This window comes from Monomorium pharaonis, chromosome 3 (genome assembly GCF_013373865.1).
Source record: "Monomorium pharaonis isolate MP-MQ-018 chromosome 3, ASM1337386v2, whole genome shotgun sequence".
NCBI classification, from domain to species: Eukaryota; Metazoa; Arthropoda; class Insecta; order Hymenoptera; family Formicidae; genus Monomorium; species Monomorium pharaonis.
The window spans coordinates 6,265,639-6,286,436 of record NC_050469.1 but is presented as its reverse complement, the minus strand read 5'-3'; the positions used below and the strand labels follow the sequence as shown (position 1 = coordinate 6,286,436).

Genomic DNA, 20,798 nt, shown 5'->3' with positions numbered 1-20,798 from the left:
TACAAACTACCGAGATCGTCAATCATAAATCTGAAAATTCGTAAGTGAATATAGAAAGATATCTATGTATATAATGTAATAGATTTATACAAATTATAAATAATTTTCTGTCAATGATTTATTTATAATTCTATTAATTACATTGTATCAGTGTATCAAAATGGTCTTATTTCATATTATAAACCTAATATAAACCTAACATAATAATTAACTAATTTTTATTGTGTAAATATAAAATGCAACTGATTACCAGTTGAAAATTTTAATTCGCATTCGGACATTTCTTCTTTGGCGAGTTATTATTGGCCAATACCGTTTCCTGTAAATATATAATATATATTTATATGTTCTTAGTAATTTCCACAATTTATTCTTTAGAAACATATAATTTCTAAATCAATATCTATATTTACTTCATTGTCGGAATCTTCGAGGTAATTTCTCATTTCTCTGAATCTCTGAAGAATTCGTTCATGTGGCGAAGTTGCAACAAGGTGCTTTGGGTATTGATATTCTTTTCTTGCTGGCGTTAAACCTAAGAAATAATAAAAAATGAAATTTAAATCTAATTCATTTAAATTGAGTAATTTATTATATAAAAAACAGACAGGAATAATATGTTATGTGGTGGAGTAAAATTCTATGATTATTTGACGTTGTATAACTACAAATTTTATTAAAATCTTTGGAAGCCATGCAATCGAGAGAGCATACAAAGAAAACAGATGTATAAATATCGGATACCCTACCTGTTGGTGTGTCGTGCCGTAAATCTTCAAGGAATTTTCCAATTCTTTCTTGTATTGAATGTAATTCTGTAGTTGTTTGATCATTCCAGATGGACGAATTGTTACTTTCACTTATAAGTTTATCATTCAGTTCTATAAACGTTTGTAGATTTTTCTTTCTTAAATCTCCCACAAGGTTTTTGTGACCATGACTTTCTTGTAATAGTACATTATACCTAGTCTATAAAAGAAAAGATTAGAAATATTATCTACTATATTAAAATAATAATTTTAATGATATATAAACTGTATTTACTTTGACAGATCCAATAAAAGAAGAATTATCTTCCTTGAATTTTTGTTCCATTTGTTTAATGTTATCTTCGACATGTAATTTGTCCTGCTGTAGTACATCACAGTGATTATTGAAGTCAGTTTGAAGTTCATCGGTCAAATTATGGCTCTGTATTGCAACTTGCTCTGCTAATATCCAATTCTAAAAATATATATAGTTAATATACACTTTGTTCTATATTGTACTTATTATATTTATTATCTTTATCTTTCAAAATGTATTCGTATTTCAATTAATGGAAAGTAAATATTACCTTTTCCATAAGTACAAATAGATACAATAGAGATATACAGATGTAAACACAAGATGTAAGATATAGTATTTATAAATTGTAAAAAGCTGTATGTAGGGTTAGTGGTGATTGATACATGTGATAGTTTCAAAGTGTAAATAGAAATCTGATACAGGATAAGATAGATTTGGACATAGGATAGAATTTAGTTCAGATAAGTTAGATAGATGTGAGAAGTTATTTATTGTAAACCAAGTCCCTTTCTTGGCTGTATAGCTGAAGTGAATAAAGTATTATAATTACCTTTTCCATGTTAGATTCAACATCGCTTTTGAGTATATCTATATCATCCTGAATTTTCTGCTGCAGAGTCTCATTTCTCTCAATAGCCTTATGGTAGTCATTGAGAATATCATTAGTCGTACTGTCGCAAACCTCATTAACACGATTTAAGGTGGTGCATGCAGTGGAATAATTCTCGGTCACGTTTTCACTTAACTTGTTAAATTGTAGCCATAGATTTTCAAATGACTGTAAAATTAAGATACATAATTTGTGAATAAAATTATTAAAAATATTAATCAAAGAATATGGACAAAAATACTATTAATAAAACACTCAGATAACATGTCAGAGATAAATTATTATTCATTTACGAGTAAAATTATATAAAAAATATATCAAGATATTTAAAAAATTAACAATATACCATTAGATAACATATCGAAAAGAGTTATTACTAAGTCATACTTTTTTAAATCTTTCTTGTTCCTGCATAATTTTATTGTCACCCTCACGAATAGCTTGTACATTCTGTTTTATATCCTCTATATTTTTAAGTAGATTGTCACGTTCCTGTAACCTATAGTTACAAAGTTGTCTTATTGATTCATTTTTATACTCCAATAATTTGTCAAACTTCTGAGATACGTTATCATTTAAATGATGCAAGTTCTTTACAATTTCCATATTATTAACTTCTATTAAATCTTTTATTTTCGATGTTAGTTTTAGAGATATATCATTCAAAAATTTGTGTTCATGTTGAGTCATATCAGACGAACGTGCCATTTCTGTGTCTAGCCACTGATGATAGTATTTGTACTAAAATTAAAAGAAATCAAAGTTAAAAAAATCAAAAATTTTGTTATATATCTTTTCTTTTTATTACATTATGTTTTATATGTGTAAATAACTCACCGAATTATTTATGTTCTTCGTGAATTCATCTATTGCTAATTTTTCTTTATCAATAATGTCACTTGACATATGACAGATTATTGAATCAATATCCTTTTTAAATAGTTCCATTTGCGAATCTGTAAAGATATATATATATATATAATGTTGTGTGTGTGTGTGTGTGTGTGTGTGTGTGTGTGTGTGTGTGTGTGTGTGTGTGTGTAATACACAATTTTTACTTACCAATACCATTTTTCATAGAAGTACAAAAGCCCATGAATTTTCGTGTATAAGCTGCAACATTGTTTTCCACATCTTGAAATTGTTTTGTAATGTTACTTCGAAATTGATGACTGATATGTTCGTTTTCTTGTTCTAATCGTCTGTAGATATATGAAAAATATTTTAATATAATTATATTAATACTATCTATATTATAAAAAATGTCAAGATTAATAATAATAAATAAAATAACATGATATAAAAATAATGTAGTTACCTTTTATGAGAAATTTTATCATGAAGCTTATCTACATCAGTTGTTGCCGTATCAGCTACTTCTAAGAGTGTTTTTGCTTGCGACAAAAGTTGTTTCTCTGTAAATTCGTGCTTTTCTACTAAATGACACTGTTCTTCTTTCTCACGTTCTGTTATTTGTAAACGAGCTTTAGTCGATATCAAAGTATGTTCCGTGATTTCTAATTTTTCCTTGGTCTCATGTAGATGATTAGTTTGTTCAATATGCTTTGTTTGTAATTCATTAAATATGTGCTAAACAAAAATAAAATTTAAGATAACCGTATTAATTATTATAACAGTTTAAATTAATCATTATGTATTTACCTCCTTAGTCTCCATAGTTTCTCGAAGCACACTAATGTGAGCTATTTTTTCTTCAATTTCTTTATTTTGATTTTCAATTAATGTTTGCATCTCATTATAATTTTCTTGTGCCAAGTATACACCGTTTCGTTCACGTGCTGCTAATAAATCCCTTTTAAGTCTCTCAATTTCTTCTGTATATTCTTTAAGTAATGCCTTTTTAGATAGTTTCTGATTGATTTCAGGACGATTTGTGATATTTTTCGCACGATGAGCATAATCCAATGTCGATAAGGTTTCCTCAAGATTTATGCTCGCTGGAGATACAGTGGCAATGATTGACGTTTTTGTACGTCCACCTAATGATTCTTGCAAAAGTCTTGTTAATTTTGATTCCCTGATTAACGTAAAACACAAAAATAAATCAGATTAATTTTATTATAAATAGGTAATTACGTATTAAATTTTAATGTTATAATTTTTGAGTTTTTTATATCTGCATTTATAAAATTTTTATGCAAAAATTGGTATATTACCGATATGGTATATGAGGTGCTCTTTCAACAAGCGCTGTTATAACTCGACCAAGAGTCAATAATGACTGATTAATATTTCCTGCTTCTCTTGCTCTCCTATCCACTGCACCAGATCTTCCCACATTTTCACTGCCAGCTAAATCTACCAAATTCAATTTTCCAGTTTTTAAGAGTTCTTCCCCATCTATAGTATTCTCTTTTATATGAATAGTAATTGAAAATACTGTATGAGAACGGCTAAAAAATAAGTACAAAGTTAGTCCTAAAATATAGTATAAGTAGTATAAAAGTTAGTGTTTTAAAAAATAAATGGATGTACATAATTTAAGATAATAACCTCGAATGAGCATTCATTAAAGTTGCAGCTGTTTGTCTTTTCTCTGATCCCTTTTCTAAAATTTTATAAACTTCATTTTTATTGTGTACAGTTACTTCCTCTAATCCATGAATGATCACTGAACCTTTTCTTGTAGCATCTTCGTAAAGCCTGAAATAATCACAAACATTGTGCTTGTATAATCTATTTTTCCTATTTTTTAACAAAAATATAGTGACATTACCTTATTTTAGATGCATCATCAGTAGATGATAACAAGTCAAATAATTCTTCATTATATAACTCGAGAAAACTAACTCTTATTGTGTATTCTTGTGCTTCTAACAAACGCAATTCATCAAACAAATGACTCAGTGCACGTGGTATAATTCCAGCTGAAGTATCCTATATGTTTAAAAAATAAATCCAAAACATATATTATAAGTATGTTCAATATTATATTATTACATTTGTAAATAGAGCTGAATTATATGTAAAGATACATTTAATCTAGTAATATATATAATTTGCATTGAAAATTGTTGTGTTAAAAATAATTGTATCATATAAAAAATTGTTATATTTAATTCTTTTATAATTTCTCACATTATTTCTTAATTCAATTATGAAGTTAAATATCTTATAATAATTTTTTTATATAATACAATTATTTTTAACACAATAACAATTTTTAATGCAAATTATATATATTACTAGATTAAATGTATCTTTATATTTAATCCAGCCTTATTTACAAATGTAATAATATTATATATATATATATATATATATATATATATATATGAAACATCATAACTTACACTTTGCCAATGCAATGTTGGATCGTTGCTAATACCTTCCATAGTAAATGTTTTTCCAGTCCCAGTTTGACCATAAGCAAAAACCGTGCAATTATATCCTGCCAATACCTCCTCGAGCAACGGGCTAACAACTGCATTATACACATCTATCTATAAATGACAATTGTTTTTTAAACAAATGTTCTTTCAAATATTAAAGATAAAAAATTCAATTTTGTTTACGTAATGCAAAGAAACATCATATTTCTACCTGTTTTGAAGATGGTCCAAATACTTTATCAAATGTGAATTTTTTTGAATGATTGCTTTGTTGTTTTTCATGCACAACCACTTCTTTGTTAGATGGTAATTCCAATACTGAGACAGATTTACCAAATTTCTCGCTATTATTCAATGGTCTATTAAAAAAAAAAAGAATTACTCAATAAAATAATGGGCCAATATCATTTTTTTTTAATTAAAAAATTATAAGTATAAATGTTGAACATTTGTATGTATTGGTAGTTTAATTTTTATTTAATAGGAACATTGAGATTGTCAAACAAAAAAGATCTTCGAAACAAAGCAACAAGAATTTAATAAGTCCTCCATTGTGCACGAAGTTTATTTTATCGGTAATAATAATACGCATCACAATCAGCATCACAAATAATAATAGTCACCCACCTGACACGCACAAAAACCTGTATATGCTGGTTCTTATCCTTTTTCATGTTGCGTATGTCGTTCATTTTAAATGGTTTCTTACGTAATTATGTCTTACTACGATAAAATACAGCTAGTAGCACGATTTCAATACGACACACGTTTTATTTCGCATTCATTTACTATTTGTAAACGCCACACGCCAGAAGTAAGCTATGGTCCGTTGAAGAATTTAAATTGAGATGCTTCGCGCGATTGCCGCCAGGCGGCGGGATACGAAACTACGTTGTTCGGTGACAGCCAATCACAGAACTACGATACGAAAGAGAGAGCACAAGTGACGCTGGCGTGTCGCTCGAACTTCCAGCACGCTCATTGGTCAATGCATATGCGTCGTTTAGCTGTCCTTTTTTTCCTTGTACTTTGAAGAGAAAAAGAAAAATGATAAACAATGCAGTAGCTAAGAAAATACACTCCTCTTGTTACTTCATAAAAACATAAAATACTTATACAATGTAGAAATAAAATTTATATTAATACTAATTTCTTTTGTTTTTATTGTCTTTAATTCATAAAGCAATTCATCATTCTCGCATATATAAAGCTGCATATGTTCATACATTCGTTCACAATTCTTTCAAAATTAAAATTACAAATCTTATTCATAAATTAAATTAGGTTTTCTTATCGCACGCTTTTTTAATAAATTAATCAATATAGTTTTTAAAAAAGTAAAATATAAAATATAAATGCATAAATATCATTCAAAATACAACATAATTTATTTGTAATTTTCAATAATCTGTTAAAAAATTTTAATTTCTTATGCTATCATTTAATATTTCTCTATTGTACGTAAGGCTTAAGACTGCATTTGGTGAGCGTACTATTAAAGTGTCACTTTATCATTTGATGACAGGATACAATGACTCTGTTAGTGCGCTGCCTAAACACAGCCTAAATAAGTAAATTAAATTATAGCAACTTAAACAAATGGTTTCTGTAATATCTTAGCTCATTAATGCTCTCTTTTATATCGTCCAGAGCTCTGTGGTTTAGTTTCTTTTTTGGAGCCGAGTTATATACATTTGAATTCCATCTTCTAAAAATTATGAGAATACATTATTATATTCTAATAAAAGCATTTTAAATATTTGTAGAACATATTCTCTTTCTCAATATTAATTATTTATGTAAAAAAGAATGTTAGTATCTGTTTGCTTACGTAAAAATAGAAAAAATTATTACCTAGCAATTTCCTTGACTGTGCTAGCATCAATAATCCTATAGTGTAAGTAATTGTTAACTAATGGCATATATTTGTACAGAAAAAACCGATCCATGTATATAGAACTTCCTGCCAATGGACATGAACGTTCATGAATGTATTTTTTTAGAAAGTCAAGTACTGTCTTTTCAGCCTCTTCCAATGACACTGTACTCGAACGAGAGCTTTCAGTTAATCCTGTCTGAAACATGTAATAGTTATAGAATTAAAAATACATATATTAATTTACAAATGCTAAAAAGAGCGTCAAGAATATTTGTATCAACCATACAAGTTAAAACTCACCTTTTTGTGATTTTCTTTACACCATTCATTCATATTTTCTAATACTGTATCTGACTGATGTATTACAATGTTCAGTTCCTCGCTAACAATTTTTAAATTTTTGTCTGTCACGAGACAAGCAATTTCTAATATATGATCTTTATCTACATCAAGCCCAGTCATCTATCAAAACATAATATTAATTTATGCTTCTATATTAATTTTAGTGCTTTTTGTTATAACTATTACATATAAAATTTATATGTGAGTATATAATATTTTAATACCTCCAAATCAATCCAAACAATATAGCTATTTGTATTAGTTCTAGGCATTTTGTTCATCTGTAATGATATATATTTAACAACGTACGTATAATTGTATCTGTACGTATAATTTAAAATAATTTAAATAGAAAAATAAGATATAAATATAATTATTATATAAATATAATTATTAAAAAACAAAAAATTAATATTCATTATTGCATTTAATTAATGGCATTCAATTTTTTATTTAATATAATAAATCATATAAAATAAAACTGTATATAATCAATTTTTATGTCACAAATGTCAAAGTGTTTAAGGTATTTTCATATGCATCTCAGACATTAATTTATAATAAATTACAACAAACAGAAATATTTGATAAAATAATGAAAAATTGATGAAGCGGCAAAAATGAGAATTTTCTAATGACATGACTTTAAAGATAACCTCCAATTATAGATGATAAATTTTAACATGTGTTTTACAAATGTAAAACGTTAAAAAAAGTAAAATATCAAACTTACCAACGATAGTATATAAAATAGATGGCAGTATGTTAATGATGACTAATTTTAAGAAAAATATTTTCAATTAACAATTGATATAACAAACGAGTTCGAGTCAGGCACATCCGACGTTCAACATACGACGATCTGATATCCAATAAGGGATAAACGATTTATGTAAGTTAAAATAGAATAAATATAAATTTTTTTTCATTCTAACTTGTTGGATCAGTGCAGTAATGCAGCGCAGAAGAATAGACCAAAGATTTTTAAGGTTGCGTTTTATTTGCTACGATCTTGGAATTATTTTATCCTTGTTATTTATCAAATATTAAAATAAAGACAGGTAGAAAAGCTCGATCAGTGTAAACCCTACTTCTGATTTTCTGAAAGCTTAGCTTAAAATTCTCAAGTTTTTTATTATATGTCTTGCGATGAAAGTTTGTTTAATCTGTTTTAATTATGTTTGTTTTTATAGACAAATATACTATACTTTTGAATCATTATTCTATCTTTCCTAGATCTTTATTGTCAGATAAAATGTTTTGACAAGTTTTGCTCTCAATCTATTAAAAAAATTTATATATATATATATTTTCTATGGACACATGCATAGTATTAATCAACATAGGTATCTGGGAACATTTATTATTTAGTTTTCATTTATAATTATAGAATATGATATTACTTTTAATTATGAGTTAAGTTTTTTGTATTATTGTAAAATATATATTGTTAATTTTCTTCAGGAAAAATAAAAGTATTATGATTTTAAAAGTTTTGGCAAAATCTAATATTTTTCTTATAAAAAATTAGGAACGAGAAAATATTTAAAGCTTTAAAATATCCAAAAAAGCAATGCATTAACATAAAAAAATGCTGCTATAAAGTGTTAACAGATTTAACAACCTCTTCTTCTCCTCACCCCAAAAAATAGATACGTGTTAATTAATGTTATAAAAGGATTTTTTTCAAAAAGAGAAATGTAGTTTCTTCTTTATGCGAGAACGATAGTTCAGTTATAACAATACGCTTATCTGAGTTGCAGGAAGATTCCTAAAACATTTGTTATCTTAATCTTGATATATCTTTGTGCTGTTAGAGTAGTCCGATACGTAACACAAATACAATAAAAATAAATTTTATATGATCAAAGTAGATTTTAATGTCTAAAATATTATACTACAAATATTTTGTGTGAATTTATAAATACATTTTGCGGTTTTCTCTATCTCTCTCTCTCTTACATGCCAATTTATCGGTTTTCAAGCATACTTTTAACTTAAAGTTGGAATAGTAATATACGAATTTCATAATCAATTAAATAATTAACAAGTAATACTGCAAGCAGAATAAGTACGCACATGATATCAAAATAACATCAAAATAAACCGTAATTAATCGAAAAATGACATTTGATAATAATTTTCGAGTTATTTTGAAGTCATTTTGATACAATAACTTGCTCTACTTAGAAATAGTGTAATAAACATATTAAAAGACATTAACTAAAAGTGAAGAATTTATTGCGAAAAAATAAAGTAATACAAGTAGCAGTAAGCGATAGTAGCGACGAACCAATCGCGTGACGCATAGCAGTCCAACGGCGGCACTGGCACGGATCTCTCACGCCATTGGATGATCGAAGCTCTCGCGACAGCTATAAATACCCATGTTGGAGCGCTGGAAAAAACAGAACGCCCTGAAGTCTCGTACGATTCACATCGTTCCGTGTAGTCTCATCGTTCGCTAACTGCAGTCATGTCTGGTCGTGGCAAGGGTGGAAAGACCAAGGGAAAGGCGAAGTCTCGCTCGAGTCGTGCTGGACTGCAATTTCCCGTCGGCCGTATCCATAGGCTTTTGCGAAAGGGAAATTACGCCGAGCGCGTTGGTGCCGGTGCTCCGGTCTACCTGGCCGCGGTGATGGAATATCTCGCCGCTGAGGTGTTGGAATTGGCGGGAAATGCTGCACGTGATAACAAAAAGACTAGGATCATTCCCAGGCACTTACAACTGGCCATTCGCAATGACGAGGAGTTGAACAAGTTGCTTTCTGGCGTTACCATCGCTCAGGGTGGCGTACTGCCGAACATCCAAGCAGTTCTGTTGCCGAAGAAGACCGAGAAGAAGGCTTAATTGCAAAAATAACATCGATAAACACAACGGCCCTTTTCAGGGCCACTACATTCTTCATACGAAGAACACCTCGTTTGCAATTATTTTTATTATATAGTTATATGTTGAGAAAGAGAAAATCTTAGTTTAAATTAATCCTTTCCTTCAATGCTTTTACCCAATCTTTATTTAAGTCTTCGGTACTTAGAAATTTATTTCTTAAATAAAGTACAAACATTTATATAAACTTAAAACTATATTCGTGAATTTTTAGATTCTAACTACTTTTAAATCAATGAAACGGTGATCGAACTCGAAATATTCTCATTACGAATAAGGTATCAGTTTTTATATTGTAGGGGTTCAGATTAGTTTACAATCCATAAGATTTTTTAATGAAATAACTTTAATGTTAAATAATTGGACTTTTACACATTGTGCTCGTAAGATTTTTCGAGTATTTTTAAATATTTCTTCAATGATATGTATGTGTTAATTAAATGTTTAAACTAAGTTGTATGCAAATTATTTGCTCAGTTTTGATAAGATTGTATATACATTATATACTTAGTACTAATAATTTTTTTCCGTTAGTTTATGACATTACACAAAAATACACATTTGTAAACTTATTCTAATTTTAGTTAGAGATTTTATTTTCCATTTAATCAATGTGAATTGGAAAATTCTTTATTTTTAAAAAGTATATTATATAAACTTATAAAGGATCAGTCTTTTTACAATACTTATGTTCAGAAATTTAGCTGGAAATCTTTAGCTATGGGTGTAGCGAGTATAGACTACACTCTCTCCCCACCACCGCTTTAGAGACCAATCACAGGCATGTACCGATGTTATAAAAGGCTGTGCAACGGCAGAGCGGCGTCACTTCTGGCTCGTACGGCGCATGGGATCGTTCTCTCGTAGTTGCGGAAGTTTCAAGAATCATGGAATGGAATGATAGTAATGTCAAATAACCTTTCATAAATCGATTAGAAAGACAAAAACTTCTCGCTTGTAATTTGAAATTAAAATTTTTCGCGAAAGCGTACCTTTCTTTCTATAAAAAATAAAGCATTGTACGCCGGACAATAAAGTAAGATTTATGAAATTATTAGAAAAGCATGAAGCTCTTTTATAATCTATTAATTATTTTTTTAATGATTTGTTATATGAAATCGCTGAACACTTCTAAAAATTCTATAATTTCACAATTATGACGTTGCAAAAGACTAACGAAGCCTATTGAGATTTTCTGAATATACCAACTTTTCAATTAACATTATATCAAGGAATACCTAATTGATATATTACATTAAAGCCAGTGAATATAATGCTGAAAAAAAAGAATTATCTTTTTTAAAACATGCGATTGAATTCAAGTTCTGTATAAATATTTCTAATATAAAAATATATTTTACATTTAGGATGTCTCTTTTTATCATTAAATTGTAAATATTGAAACGAGTGGAGATTATTTACGTCAAAGTGCGCATATATAAAAGAGCTTGTACTACTTGTTGATTTGTATAGATACATTGTTTTTTAAGCAGTGCTTCCGCGATAAGAAATATTGCAGAAATTCTACCGTGACAGGAAGTAACGACAATTCTAAATGCGATACTCGAAAATTGGAGGCTATCGCGTGACTTTTATTCGGAAGATTTTCTTTTCTCATGCAATATTATTGCAATAGTAAAAATCACAATATACCAAGCGGAGTAATTTTTGAAACATTGTATTCCGCAATAGCATAGCATGTAGAACGTGTACGGAATGAATTGTTCTTCAATATTTCTTAATTACAAATTATAAGCACACTGCATTATAGCTGGATTTGAGCGATGCAATGGGCGGGAATTTATTTGAAATTATAATTCTGTCCGCGGAAAGTAATGAGATGAAATTATACTTCATTCATTACTTATTACGGTGCCTATTTTTCATACCATGTTTGCCAAGAATCAACCGAGAAAATTGCGATAAAAGCTCACAGAGCAAATATTCGTTTCGTTATTCCTCGTTCTCATTCATCCCTATAAAGTCGAGAGAGCATCGAGAGCATCTGTAAAATTTAACACGCCCTGTCGCACTCATTAAAAAAAAAATATATATAAAGAAAGACGTCGCTCGGTCGCAAAAATCGATTATTTTTCCTCGCGGTTGAGAAAACAAACGCGTCGAAATGCTGCTGGATTTTCGTTCGGTTGTATTTTCGTGCGCCAGGCTCGCGGACGTGAAGCAGGGTAGAACCCGGTGGAACCTTAACGATCATGAAACTCTGTTATAGGCACGAACGCACGCAAGCATGCATGCACGCGAGCGGGCACGCACGCACGCACGCACGGCACGCACGCACGGCACGCACGGAGCCACGCACGCGGGAATCGTCGGCCATACGTACAACAGCCGAGTGTACGCACGCGAGCACGCACGTTAAGCACACATATACACACACACACATTCAACTTCGCCTTAATGCGAGCCTACCGTGCCGTGGAACGGCTCTGCCTTCTGCCTTTCGATCCAACGCTACCGGTGCTGGCTTTCTTATGAGAAATAACGTTCTGCAGACGGTTGCGAAATAAATGTACATAACGATGATAACGATGGAGTACATATTTGGAGCTTTGACGTATTTAAAACTCTTTAAATTTTGTTCCTTCTGGAAACTTTTCTTTATACGGGGGAAAAAATTTATTAATCCTAAGAATGATATAAGTTACATTTTAGAAATATTATTTGTCTTCATTGTACATGTTTTTGTTTCTTTTCTTTCTCGCGATCTTTAAAGTGTGCGTTTAATACATCACTGTATAAATCGAAAGTAATAGTGATAGTTATTAAAGAGTTAATATTATAATAATATTTATAATATTTTAACTACTTTACTACATAACTACGTAAAGTACGTTTTAGATCTATAACTTAATGACCGTTTAGACTAGAATTCTATTTATAACTTTATGTAATGCGTGTCATGTGTGTATAACGCGAAAAAAATAAGGAGGAATAAGAATAACATGCACCTAAAATATATATCGAAATAGTAAAAATTACGAGAAATACTTAAAATTTATAATATATGTATATAAAATGTTTAATAATAGTAAGTTAATACTTTATTGATATTTATAAACATGAAGTTAAAATCGTCTATTTTAGAATTATATGAGCTAAGAATATTAAATTAATAGAAAAATTATATTCAACCTAAGGCCAAATTAACTTTATGTTTAAAATATTAAAATCGTAATTTTATGTAAAAAATATAAATTATAGTTAAAATTTGTTTTAGATCTAATTACTTTTACTTAAATTACTCAAGGGTCATTACGCATGGCATGTACATAAAAATATAGGCGACATATAAAGTTATAAACAGAATTATGACGCGAATTACAGTTTATCAGGCTAAGATTCTCTGTCGAGTCCGACATATCGCGGCGATGTATTCAAAGGCACGGTTCATATCTAATAAGATATTCCAACGGTCATGCATATATAATTATTCATTCCGTACGGCAAGGCGTAACGTGCCGCGATACAGAACGCCGAGGCGTTCCGTTCGAACTTGCCGCGCGCGAACGCGAGCCAATAGGTGCGTACGTACGTCGGCGGGACGGCCATGCTGCTCTCTCGTGCGTTCTCTCGAGGCTCCGGCGATGTTTGTGCGTGCCTGGCACGACCGTGGTCCCACTGTCGCGCTCGCCCTCTCCGTCGTCGCGTGAGAGAAGGCTCGTGGACATCGGCAGCGTACGGTGCACCACCGTACGACGAGCGTTTTCCGTCGACAATACGAGCGTGACCGTCCGATCCCCGCGCGTTGACATGTCAAGTCAAATATGTCTAAAGTGGAACAGTTTTCTCAGCAATATCGCGACCAGTTTCGAGAGTCTGTGGGAGGAAGAGGGCCTGGTGGACGTGACTCTCGCGAGTGACGGACAGTGCCTCACGGCGCACAAGGTGATACTCTCGGCCAGCAGTCCCTTCTTCAAGAAGGTCTTCCAGGTAGGCTTCCTCTCCGAGGGTCGTCTCCCCTCGTGGTCTCCGAAACGTACGCGTAACACGAGAGACCAGTTATCCTTGAGTGCCTCCTCGTTGTTTGTCCTGGGAGCCTGTCCTCGTGTCGCACGCGTGTTGTCATGCTCGGAAACGATCCGTTTGACAGCTGTCGCGTCGAGGTTAGAGAACTATTATCGCTACTACTGTCGTGATAAGCCTAATGATCATCGACCACTCAGCTCGGTGAGCTTTTAATTGGGACGATTTTTCTTGCTTATCTTGACTTTATTGGCGAACTTCCTCTCCTGGAGGCGAGGATGGATCGTCCTGGTTGACAGGTCGCTGATTTATAAACTCATAACACAAGAATTGTTGCTAATCTTAGGATTTAAGTACTGAGTTTGTATACAATATATTTATATTTAATTTTTCTTTTGTGAAAGTGGCTCTAAATGAAGAAGCACTAATAATAAGCTATTATACAAAGTAAAAAGAAAAAACTTGAATATTTATTAATGTAAAATTTTGAGTTTTTATATTTTATGTACCTCACAAATTTTTATGAGTATTTCTTCTTTATTTAGTATTACCAAGTTGCTCAGTCACTATAAATTTATTACATATTTCTAAAAACGATACATTTGTCGTGAAGATTGTTTACGATAAATTTAAATGAATTAATGAATTAAAAACAAAAAACAAAAAGTTTTATAGAATGCACAAGTATATTAAATTAAGATTAACTACAGAATACAGATTAACAATTTGAATGATGTCTGACAGTTTCCTTCTTTTATTTTCTAGTCAAACCCATGTCAACATCCAGTCATAATACTCCAGGATGTACATTTTAGCGAATTGGAGGCACTATTAATATTTATATATAAAGGAGAGGTAAATATCGAGCAGAAGAATTTACCGGCGCTATTAAAGGCAGCAGAGACGTTACAAATTCGGGGCTTGTCTGGCGGGGACATCTTTGCGAAGGAGTCCTACAAACGGCTGGCTGAGTTAGAACAGGCTGTGGCCGAAGATGCGCCGGTGAGCAAGGAAGAGATACCTAAAAAGAAACAGAAAGTTAACAAGCAACAGAACAATTCTATCTTGGAAAAAGCACTGACACCTAGACTATCACATTCGGAAAATACCAACGAGTCTGCTGGTAGCGATCAAAGTGGGAAGGATGGAGAGTACATGCTGCCTGAAACATTACCTAATCCAGTATATCATCGTTTGGAGATGAAAGTTAGTTTATCATTAGAAAATAAAAAATATAAAAAAATTGTTTGCACATACATTTACAATAATGCGTATGAAATGGCATTCAATATCCAAGTGTATTTCAGATAGAACCATTGGAAATGGTGGTGGATGATCTGCCGAAACGATCCCCATTAGATAAGGATCCAGCAGAGAGGCTAGACACAGGGCAAACAGATGGGAATCAAGGTTAGTGCCATATGTAAACTTTCAGTTCTTTCTTATGCAATTTTTAGTATGCATTACAGCATTGGCAGATGTACAAATAGCCACAGCTCTTGTATATTCCGTTTTATGTTTTTTTTGTGTCAGAAAATCATATTATTTAATGAAACACCGAATTTTCTCTTTTTGCATCTTTATTGCTATATTGTTGCTAATGTCTTTGTTATATTTTAAATACAAATTCTTGAAATTAGCTGTTTGGAGATATCTTATATGTTAACATATATATATTTAGAAAATACCATACTTTATATTTTTTTAAAATTCCTTAAAGATACTTGAAGATTATTTTTTTACTCAACATTGAATTGTGAATTATTATTTATTAGAATTTTTTAATTTTTAATATTAAACATTTCGTTAATTGTACTTTAATATTTTTTTATGGTATTAACACTAAACAATTTTTGTTATTAACTTTTTGCTAAACATTATGATGGAAAGAAAGCAACTTGTTTCTCTATAGTTTTCTGAATTTATAAATGATTAATATTTAAATTATTTTTATTAATAATTAAACACATTATATTTGGCAAACATACAAGATATTATTGAATCTAATGTGCAAATATAATCACATTTTGCTTTGTCAGGATATCAGTTATCATTTAGTATATTGTTTCTTAAAATCTATTGTTTTCATTATCGTATATAATTAATATTATACATGCACAAATGTTGTATACAATCGTATACACAAATTCACCATCTTTTGTATGCTGGCGACTACTGTAGTATCAAAGCTTTTTCTTTGGTACCGCAGATCGTAGCTTTTTCGAATATTCTGTTCGCTTTCAACGCAATATCTGTTCCACTCGTTTTTGGCACGCCACGTTTTCTTTATTTGCTGTGCTACAAGGGCTCCGTGTGAGAAGTAGAAACTAGAGACAAAGATTGCGTGCACGAGTAAAGAGAATTCTATCGAAAAGATAATGAGAGCGACGTAATTGGTGCAAATGGTAAATGTGGCTCATTGCATTACAGCAAAAGAATTTTGCGGAATATTTGATACAGAAGTATATCGTTATCGTTATCGTTATCCTGAAGCACGATTTATTTTTGCAATAACTGTAATTTGTGCAAAAATTAATAGTAATCATTTGCAACTTTATTTTTGGAATCTGAAGAGTTAATTAGAATAAAGCCGGTTTTGGCGTCACGCTTCGAATTGGCGGTGCATAAGCGTATGTGCGTGCATGCGTGAGAGCAGTGCATACGTGAGATGGAAGATGCGTGATCGGTCTTTCATTACATAGTCACTTTAATGTACACTCGCTCGCATTTTCTTTATTGTGCGCGTAATTCACGCGTGTGTGGGGTAGTCCCGTGTCTAAAGCGCGTTGTGCTGATATGTGTGGCAGGGTCTGGGAACAGTCCTGCCGAAGACATTTCCGGTTTATCTGGCTTGTCCGGGCTAAGCGGATTCTCGGACGTCAAACCGCTGCTTTACTCGTATCAGCATCTACCTTACGCCGATCTTCTACCAAGTCCGGACATAATCTCGACCTGGGCGTCGTCCCGACCAATGGACCATTTGGCCTGCGACCTCATGAAGATTCTCTTTACGCCGGAAGAGAGGATTCTTTGCAACGTCAACGGCAAGATGGGCAAGCAGCAGTTCGATAGCAACAAGATACATTTAATTCGAGAGGTCCTATTGCATTTTAGCGGTATAGCGCCTAACAGTATCGAGTGGGAGGAGACTTGGAAGAATTGTGTAACCAAAATCGACACTAGTAATAGGGGCTTGAAAAGGTATCTGTTTCAGAGACGCTCGGTCTACACCCAATGACTAGGGCGTTTTAGGTCAGGGGTCAAACGGAAACGTTTCCACTGGCTGGAATAGGATTGTTCTTATGTAAACCCGTCACCCCGTTCGTTCTCATACAAGCGTCATATGACGACTCATTCCTCCGCTTGTTCCTCCTTGGTATGAGCTTTCGCGCTTTATATTTAGGACACTGTAAAAATAAAAAATTTGATGTAAGTAGACAGTAAGATTCACGCGCGTGTAGCGTGTAGCCAGAGGAAGAAGAGACGGATGATCAGTCGGCGTGGCTAAAATTGCGGAGTTAACGTGCAATAAGATTGGAACGTGCGCGCTTACCGATCCGCGGTAATGTTTCTAGGCTATAGATTTCGGGGTGACAGGGTGATTAGGGAGCGATTAGGAAGAGCATTGTAGACGCGATCGAATTATTTATACGCTTCAAGTCTGTCGCTCGGCGTGATGGGTGGCGGACAATCGACTAATTCTAAGCCTTCCTTAGTAGTTTCTTTCTAATTTCCACTTTATCAAGGAGAACTCTAAGATAATTCATTTGATCTCTTCTCCCATCCTACACTCTTCGCACTCGCATACTGTATGCTTAAGGAATCTCCTCGCTTCTCTCTCTTTCACGACGCGCTCACGCGTAAGATCGATCGTTCGTCCGCCTGTGTATCTTTGTTTCACGTATAGCACCTTGAATAACATTCCTTCTTACTTTTTAGTTTAAGCGAGAATTCGCTTTTACAGTAAAAATCGCGATACGATATTATTAAAAAGTCGGCGTATATCAGAGAGACACGCGAGTCTCTCTTTCTCTCTTGCACTCAAATATACACATCACGTACTCGCTCACACGCATTACTAATACACAAGTATGTACGCGTGTGTGTATGTATATATGCGTTCGTTATGCGGAAATGTGCGGTATATACACGGGCGTGCATACGCGGTACGCGTGTCCAGTTAGAGGTATACGTATAATATATGTATGTACATATATATGTACGAGGATATGTTTCGGTCGCATTGATCACGTGCGTGCGTGAACGTGCTGCACGACCACGGGCAGCACTATGTACACTTAAAGGAAAAAAAAAAAAGAAAAAGCATAGCTCTTACGACAGGAATAGTGATTTAAGACATGCTTGTAGAAAGTATTTAAATCGCAGCAGAGGGTCGCTCAGCATGCGCCACGAACTATTAGAGTATACGTTACGAATCAACGTGCGATTTCTATCGCGCGTTTCTTTCTCGAGACTCATGCGAAAGTGTTCTCTTGATCTCTTGTTAATTTGTGAAGTCATGTTAATTTTTTTCTTTTCGGTTACGCGAGCGTTTATCATATTGGAGCACACTGACAGCTTCGAAGGGATATTATTTAAATCAATATTATTGTAGACAAGACAAACGACTGGTCGCAAATAAACATATTTTACATTTTTAATTGTCTCTTTATTTTTCATACACTTTGTCATGTTCCTTTGCTTATTGCATACGAAAAATCTATGAAAACATAACTGTTGCGTTTTATTTATAAGAATGGTAATTTTCGTGGATACTACAAACAAACTTAAATATTTTCCATGTCTTTTATACTATAATTATTATAAATTAAAGTAGAATTACTAATGGTAATAGTTAATGAGAATAAATTATATTCTTTATACTATCTTGGGATGGGAGATAAATCGTATAGATACCAGTTAGCATTAGTATTATTAAATTGATTAAATAAATTTAATATTGTGATAATCTAACATTACTGGTTTATTTTAAATGCCTGCATTTCAAATTCGAAAATAACGGCCCGCTGTTTGAATGAACTAGAAAATGTATAAATCACATAAGAAGCACTAAGATCTTTTATGGCTTTTATGACCGTTATTGACTTATCTCGAATTGTTCAGAGTTGAATTGTATTTTATATTTACACACACGCGCGCGCGTATATGAATTAAAAAGATAAAACATGCGTTATATTTATACGTTATGTTTATATTCTTTAATTTTGTACTGTAAGTAGAAAAGTAAAAAAACCTACTATTCAGCAGATTATACTATTATATCATTGATTATTGTATCCAATATTTAATTGATCAAATCCATTAAATTCCAAGAAACAGTTCAAATGGTAGACTAAAATTCTTTACAGGATCATCAAAGCCGATCGTAACAGTAATAGCCGAAGCTCGCCACACTTCTCCAGACCCACAAACGCACAAAAGAGATTCTCTTGCAGTTGAACGGAGTTCGTTGTGGAATATTTCGAAAATCCTGGAGGATCCGTCACCTGACATATCGAATTATTCCCGTGCCGAACAAACGTTAGTACAATCGGAGTCCTCGAATTTTTTGGGACACAATCCTGGAGTTTCACAACCCAGTTTTCCCGCATTCGTCGAGTCCTATAGTACAGATTTATCAGAAGAGACTCTAAAAGGTGGACCGGCATATCCACCGTTTCCTTGCCCCTTTTGCGACAGAGCATACACTAGTTGGGGTTTTCGCAGAAGGCACATAAAAGCTGTTCATACTATTTCTCCATCCCTTAATTGCAAATGGTGTTTACAAGTGAGTTTGTGATAGTCTTTGATTTCTTTCGAGATAAAAAGCAAGCAAATTGAATTACATCTTTGTGACATTTGCATTTATATGACAGGTAATATTATATTTTTATAACCGCCCTATACATGTATAGGTTCTTCCTACGCACGCGGCTTGGAGACGACATGTGATATCAGCACATAATCTATCAGCCAGTGACGCACACAATGGTCTTTTAATTTTGGAAGAAGCACATATGGTCCTGCAAATAGCTCGTCCTACCAGACTGGATACATTGGTTAACATTATTAAACAAAGTTCCCAACAAAACTGTGGTCATGATAGCACTCATTCAGATAAAGATTAGGTAATAAATTTCAGTTATTATTTTATATATCAAAGAATTATCTATATGTGCTCTTTTTTTAATAAAATTCATATTGTTTTTGACATCTTTGATGACACCGTTATGTTCAAAGCAAATGCAAATTTATTTATATTAAGAAATTATAAGCGGTCAGATAAATGAATAAATTTATAATAAAACTTTTTTAATATACGTAATGCACGTATATGATATATGTATATATAATATATACATAAATGTTATTTTAAGGTGTTAATATATTCTCTGTATGATAGTTAATAAAATGTAAATTACATTATTTATTATATTTTGTATTAGACTGTCAGCAATTTGTCTTCATCAACTTTGTCAGAAATATTAATATGAATATTGTTTATAAGATTCATTTAAAAACATGGTACACTAACGTATGTTTTTATATGTGAACTACTGTGATGGATAAACATAGGTTACTAAACATTTTTAAAGATTATTTGAAAATGTTTAGTAACACAGTGTGATTTTTTGTACTCTTGTGGATGTTATATATTTAAGAAAAGTTGTT

The 20,798-nt window shown here is 32.1% G+C and overlaps 4 protein-coding genes across 8 annotated transcripts in view; 2 read left to right on the top strand and 2 right to left on the bottom strand.

Moving 5' to 3' along the window:
- Positions 1-100: 100 nt before the first annotated feature.
- Positions 101-6,041, bottom strand: LOC105838843 (kinesin-like protein Klp61F). The gene is made up of 16 exons (XM_012684715.2): positions 5,659-6,041; positions 5,243-5,390; positions 4,993-5,142; positions 4,416-4,576; positions 4,193-4,342; positions 3,856-4,092; positions 3,341-3,716; positions 2,997-3,268; positions 2,741-2,880; positions 2,516-2,634; positions 2,066-2,419; positions 1,619-1,846; positions 1,045-1,224; positions 750-969; positions 414-535; positions 101-319 (listed from the first exon to the last, which is right to left on the bottom strand). Exons 1-16 carry the CDS (start codon positions 5,721-5,723, stop codon positions 263-265), a joined length of 2,979 nt encoding a protein of 992 aa, XP_012540169.1. The 5' UTR covers positions 5,724-6,041; the 3' UTR covers positions 101-262.
- A 139-nt stretch (positions 6,042-6,180) lies between these two features.
- Positions 6,181-8,268, bottom strand: LOC105838844 (probable oligoribonuclease). Its single transcript, XM_012684716.3, has 5 exons — positions 7,986-8,268; positions 7,477-7,533; positions 7,211-7,372; positions 6,886-7,106; positions 6,181-6,739 (listed from the first exon to the last, which is right to left on the bottom strand). The coding sequence occupies exons 2-5, from the start codon at positions 7,531-7,533 to the stop codon at positions 6,613-6,615; spliced, it is 567 nt and encodes a 188-aa protein (XP_012540170.1). The 5' UTR covers positions 7,986-8,268; the 3' UTR covers positions 6,181-6,612.
- A 1,372-nt stretch (positions 8,269-9,640) lies between these two features.
- Positions 9,641-12,121, top strand: LOC105838829 (histone H2A-like). The gene has a single exon (XM_012684685.3). The coding sequence runs from the start codon at positions 9,729-9,731 to the stop codon at positions 10,101-10,103; it is 375 nt and encodes a 124-aa protein (XP_012540139.1). The 5' UTR covers positions 9,641-9,728; the 3' UTR covers positions 10,104-12,121.
- Positions 12,122-13,415: 1,294 nt separating this feature from the next.
- Positions 13,416-20,798, top strand: part of LOC105838831 (protein bric-a-brac 2) — a 32,562-nt gene continuing 25,179 nt past the window's right edge. For 3 of the 5 annotated variants that reach the window (XR_001139251.3, XR_001139252.3, XM_012684693.3), the window contains exons 1-5: positions 13,417-14,093; positions 14,892-15,332; positions 15,434-15,536; positions 19,496-19,914; positions 20,042-20,254. Coding sequence is in view for 3 of the 5 variants with exons in the window: in XM_012684693.3 (XP_012540147.1) it covers positions 13,914-14,093; positions 14,892-15,332; positions 15,434-15,536; positions 19,496-19,914; positions 20,042-20,254 (1,356 nt within the window). In the remaining 2 variants the exon portion in view is untranslated. Of the gene's footprint in view, positions 14,094-14,891; positions 15,333-15,433; positions 15,537-16,933; positions 18,788-19,495; positions 19,915-20,041; positions 20,338-20,798 lie in introns of those variants that run through there. The other 2 variants (XM_012684691.3, XM_012684696.3) reach the window with 2 other exon arrangements.

What these genes read in the sequence shown, in the direction of transcription:
- LOC105838844 (XM_012684716.3), bottom strand. Translation starts at nt 7,533, where the DNA reads ATGAACAAAATGCCTAGAACTAATACAAATAGCTATATTGTTTGGATT. An exon ending in GTAAAGAAAATCACAAAAAG is followed by an intron (nt 7,107 to 7,210) that starts GTGAGTTTTAAC and finishes TACATGTTTCAG; the next exon opens with ACAGGATTAACTGAAAGCTC. An exon ending in ACAGTCAAGGAAATTGCTAG is followed by an intron (nt 6,740 to 6,885) that starts GTAATAATTTTT and finishes CATAATTTTTAG; the next exon opens with AAGATGGAATTCAAATGTAT.
- LOC105838829 (XM_012684685.3), top strand. Translation starts at nt 9,729, where the DNA reads ATGTCTGGTCGTGGCAAGGGTGGAAAGACCAAGGGAAAGGCGAAGTCT.
- LOC105838843 (XM_012684715.2), bottom strand. Translation starts at nt 5,723, where the DNA reads ATGAACGACATACGCAACATGAAAAAGGATAAGAACCAGCATATACAG. An exon ending in AACAAGAAAGATTTAAAAAA is followed by an intron (nt 1,847 to 2,065) that starts GTATGACTTAGT and finishes TTAATTTTACAG; the next exon opens with TCATTTGAAAATCTATGGCT. An exon ending in CTTTTATTGGATCTGTCAAA is followed by an intron (nt 970 to 1,044) that starts GTAAATACAGTT and finishes TTTCTTTTATAG; the next exon opens with ACTAGGTATAATGTACTATT.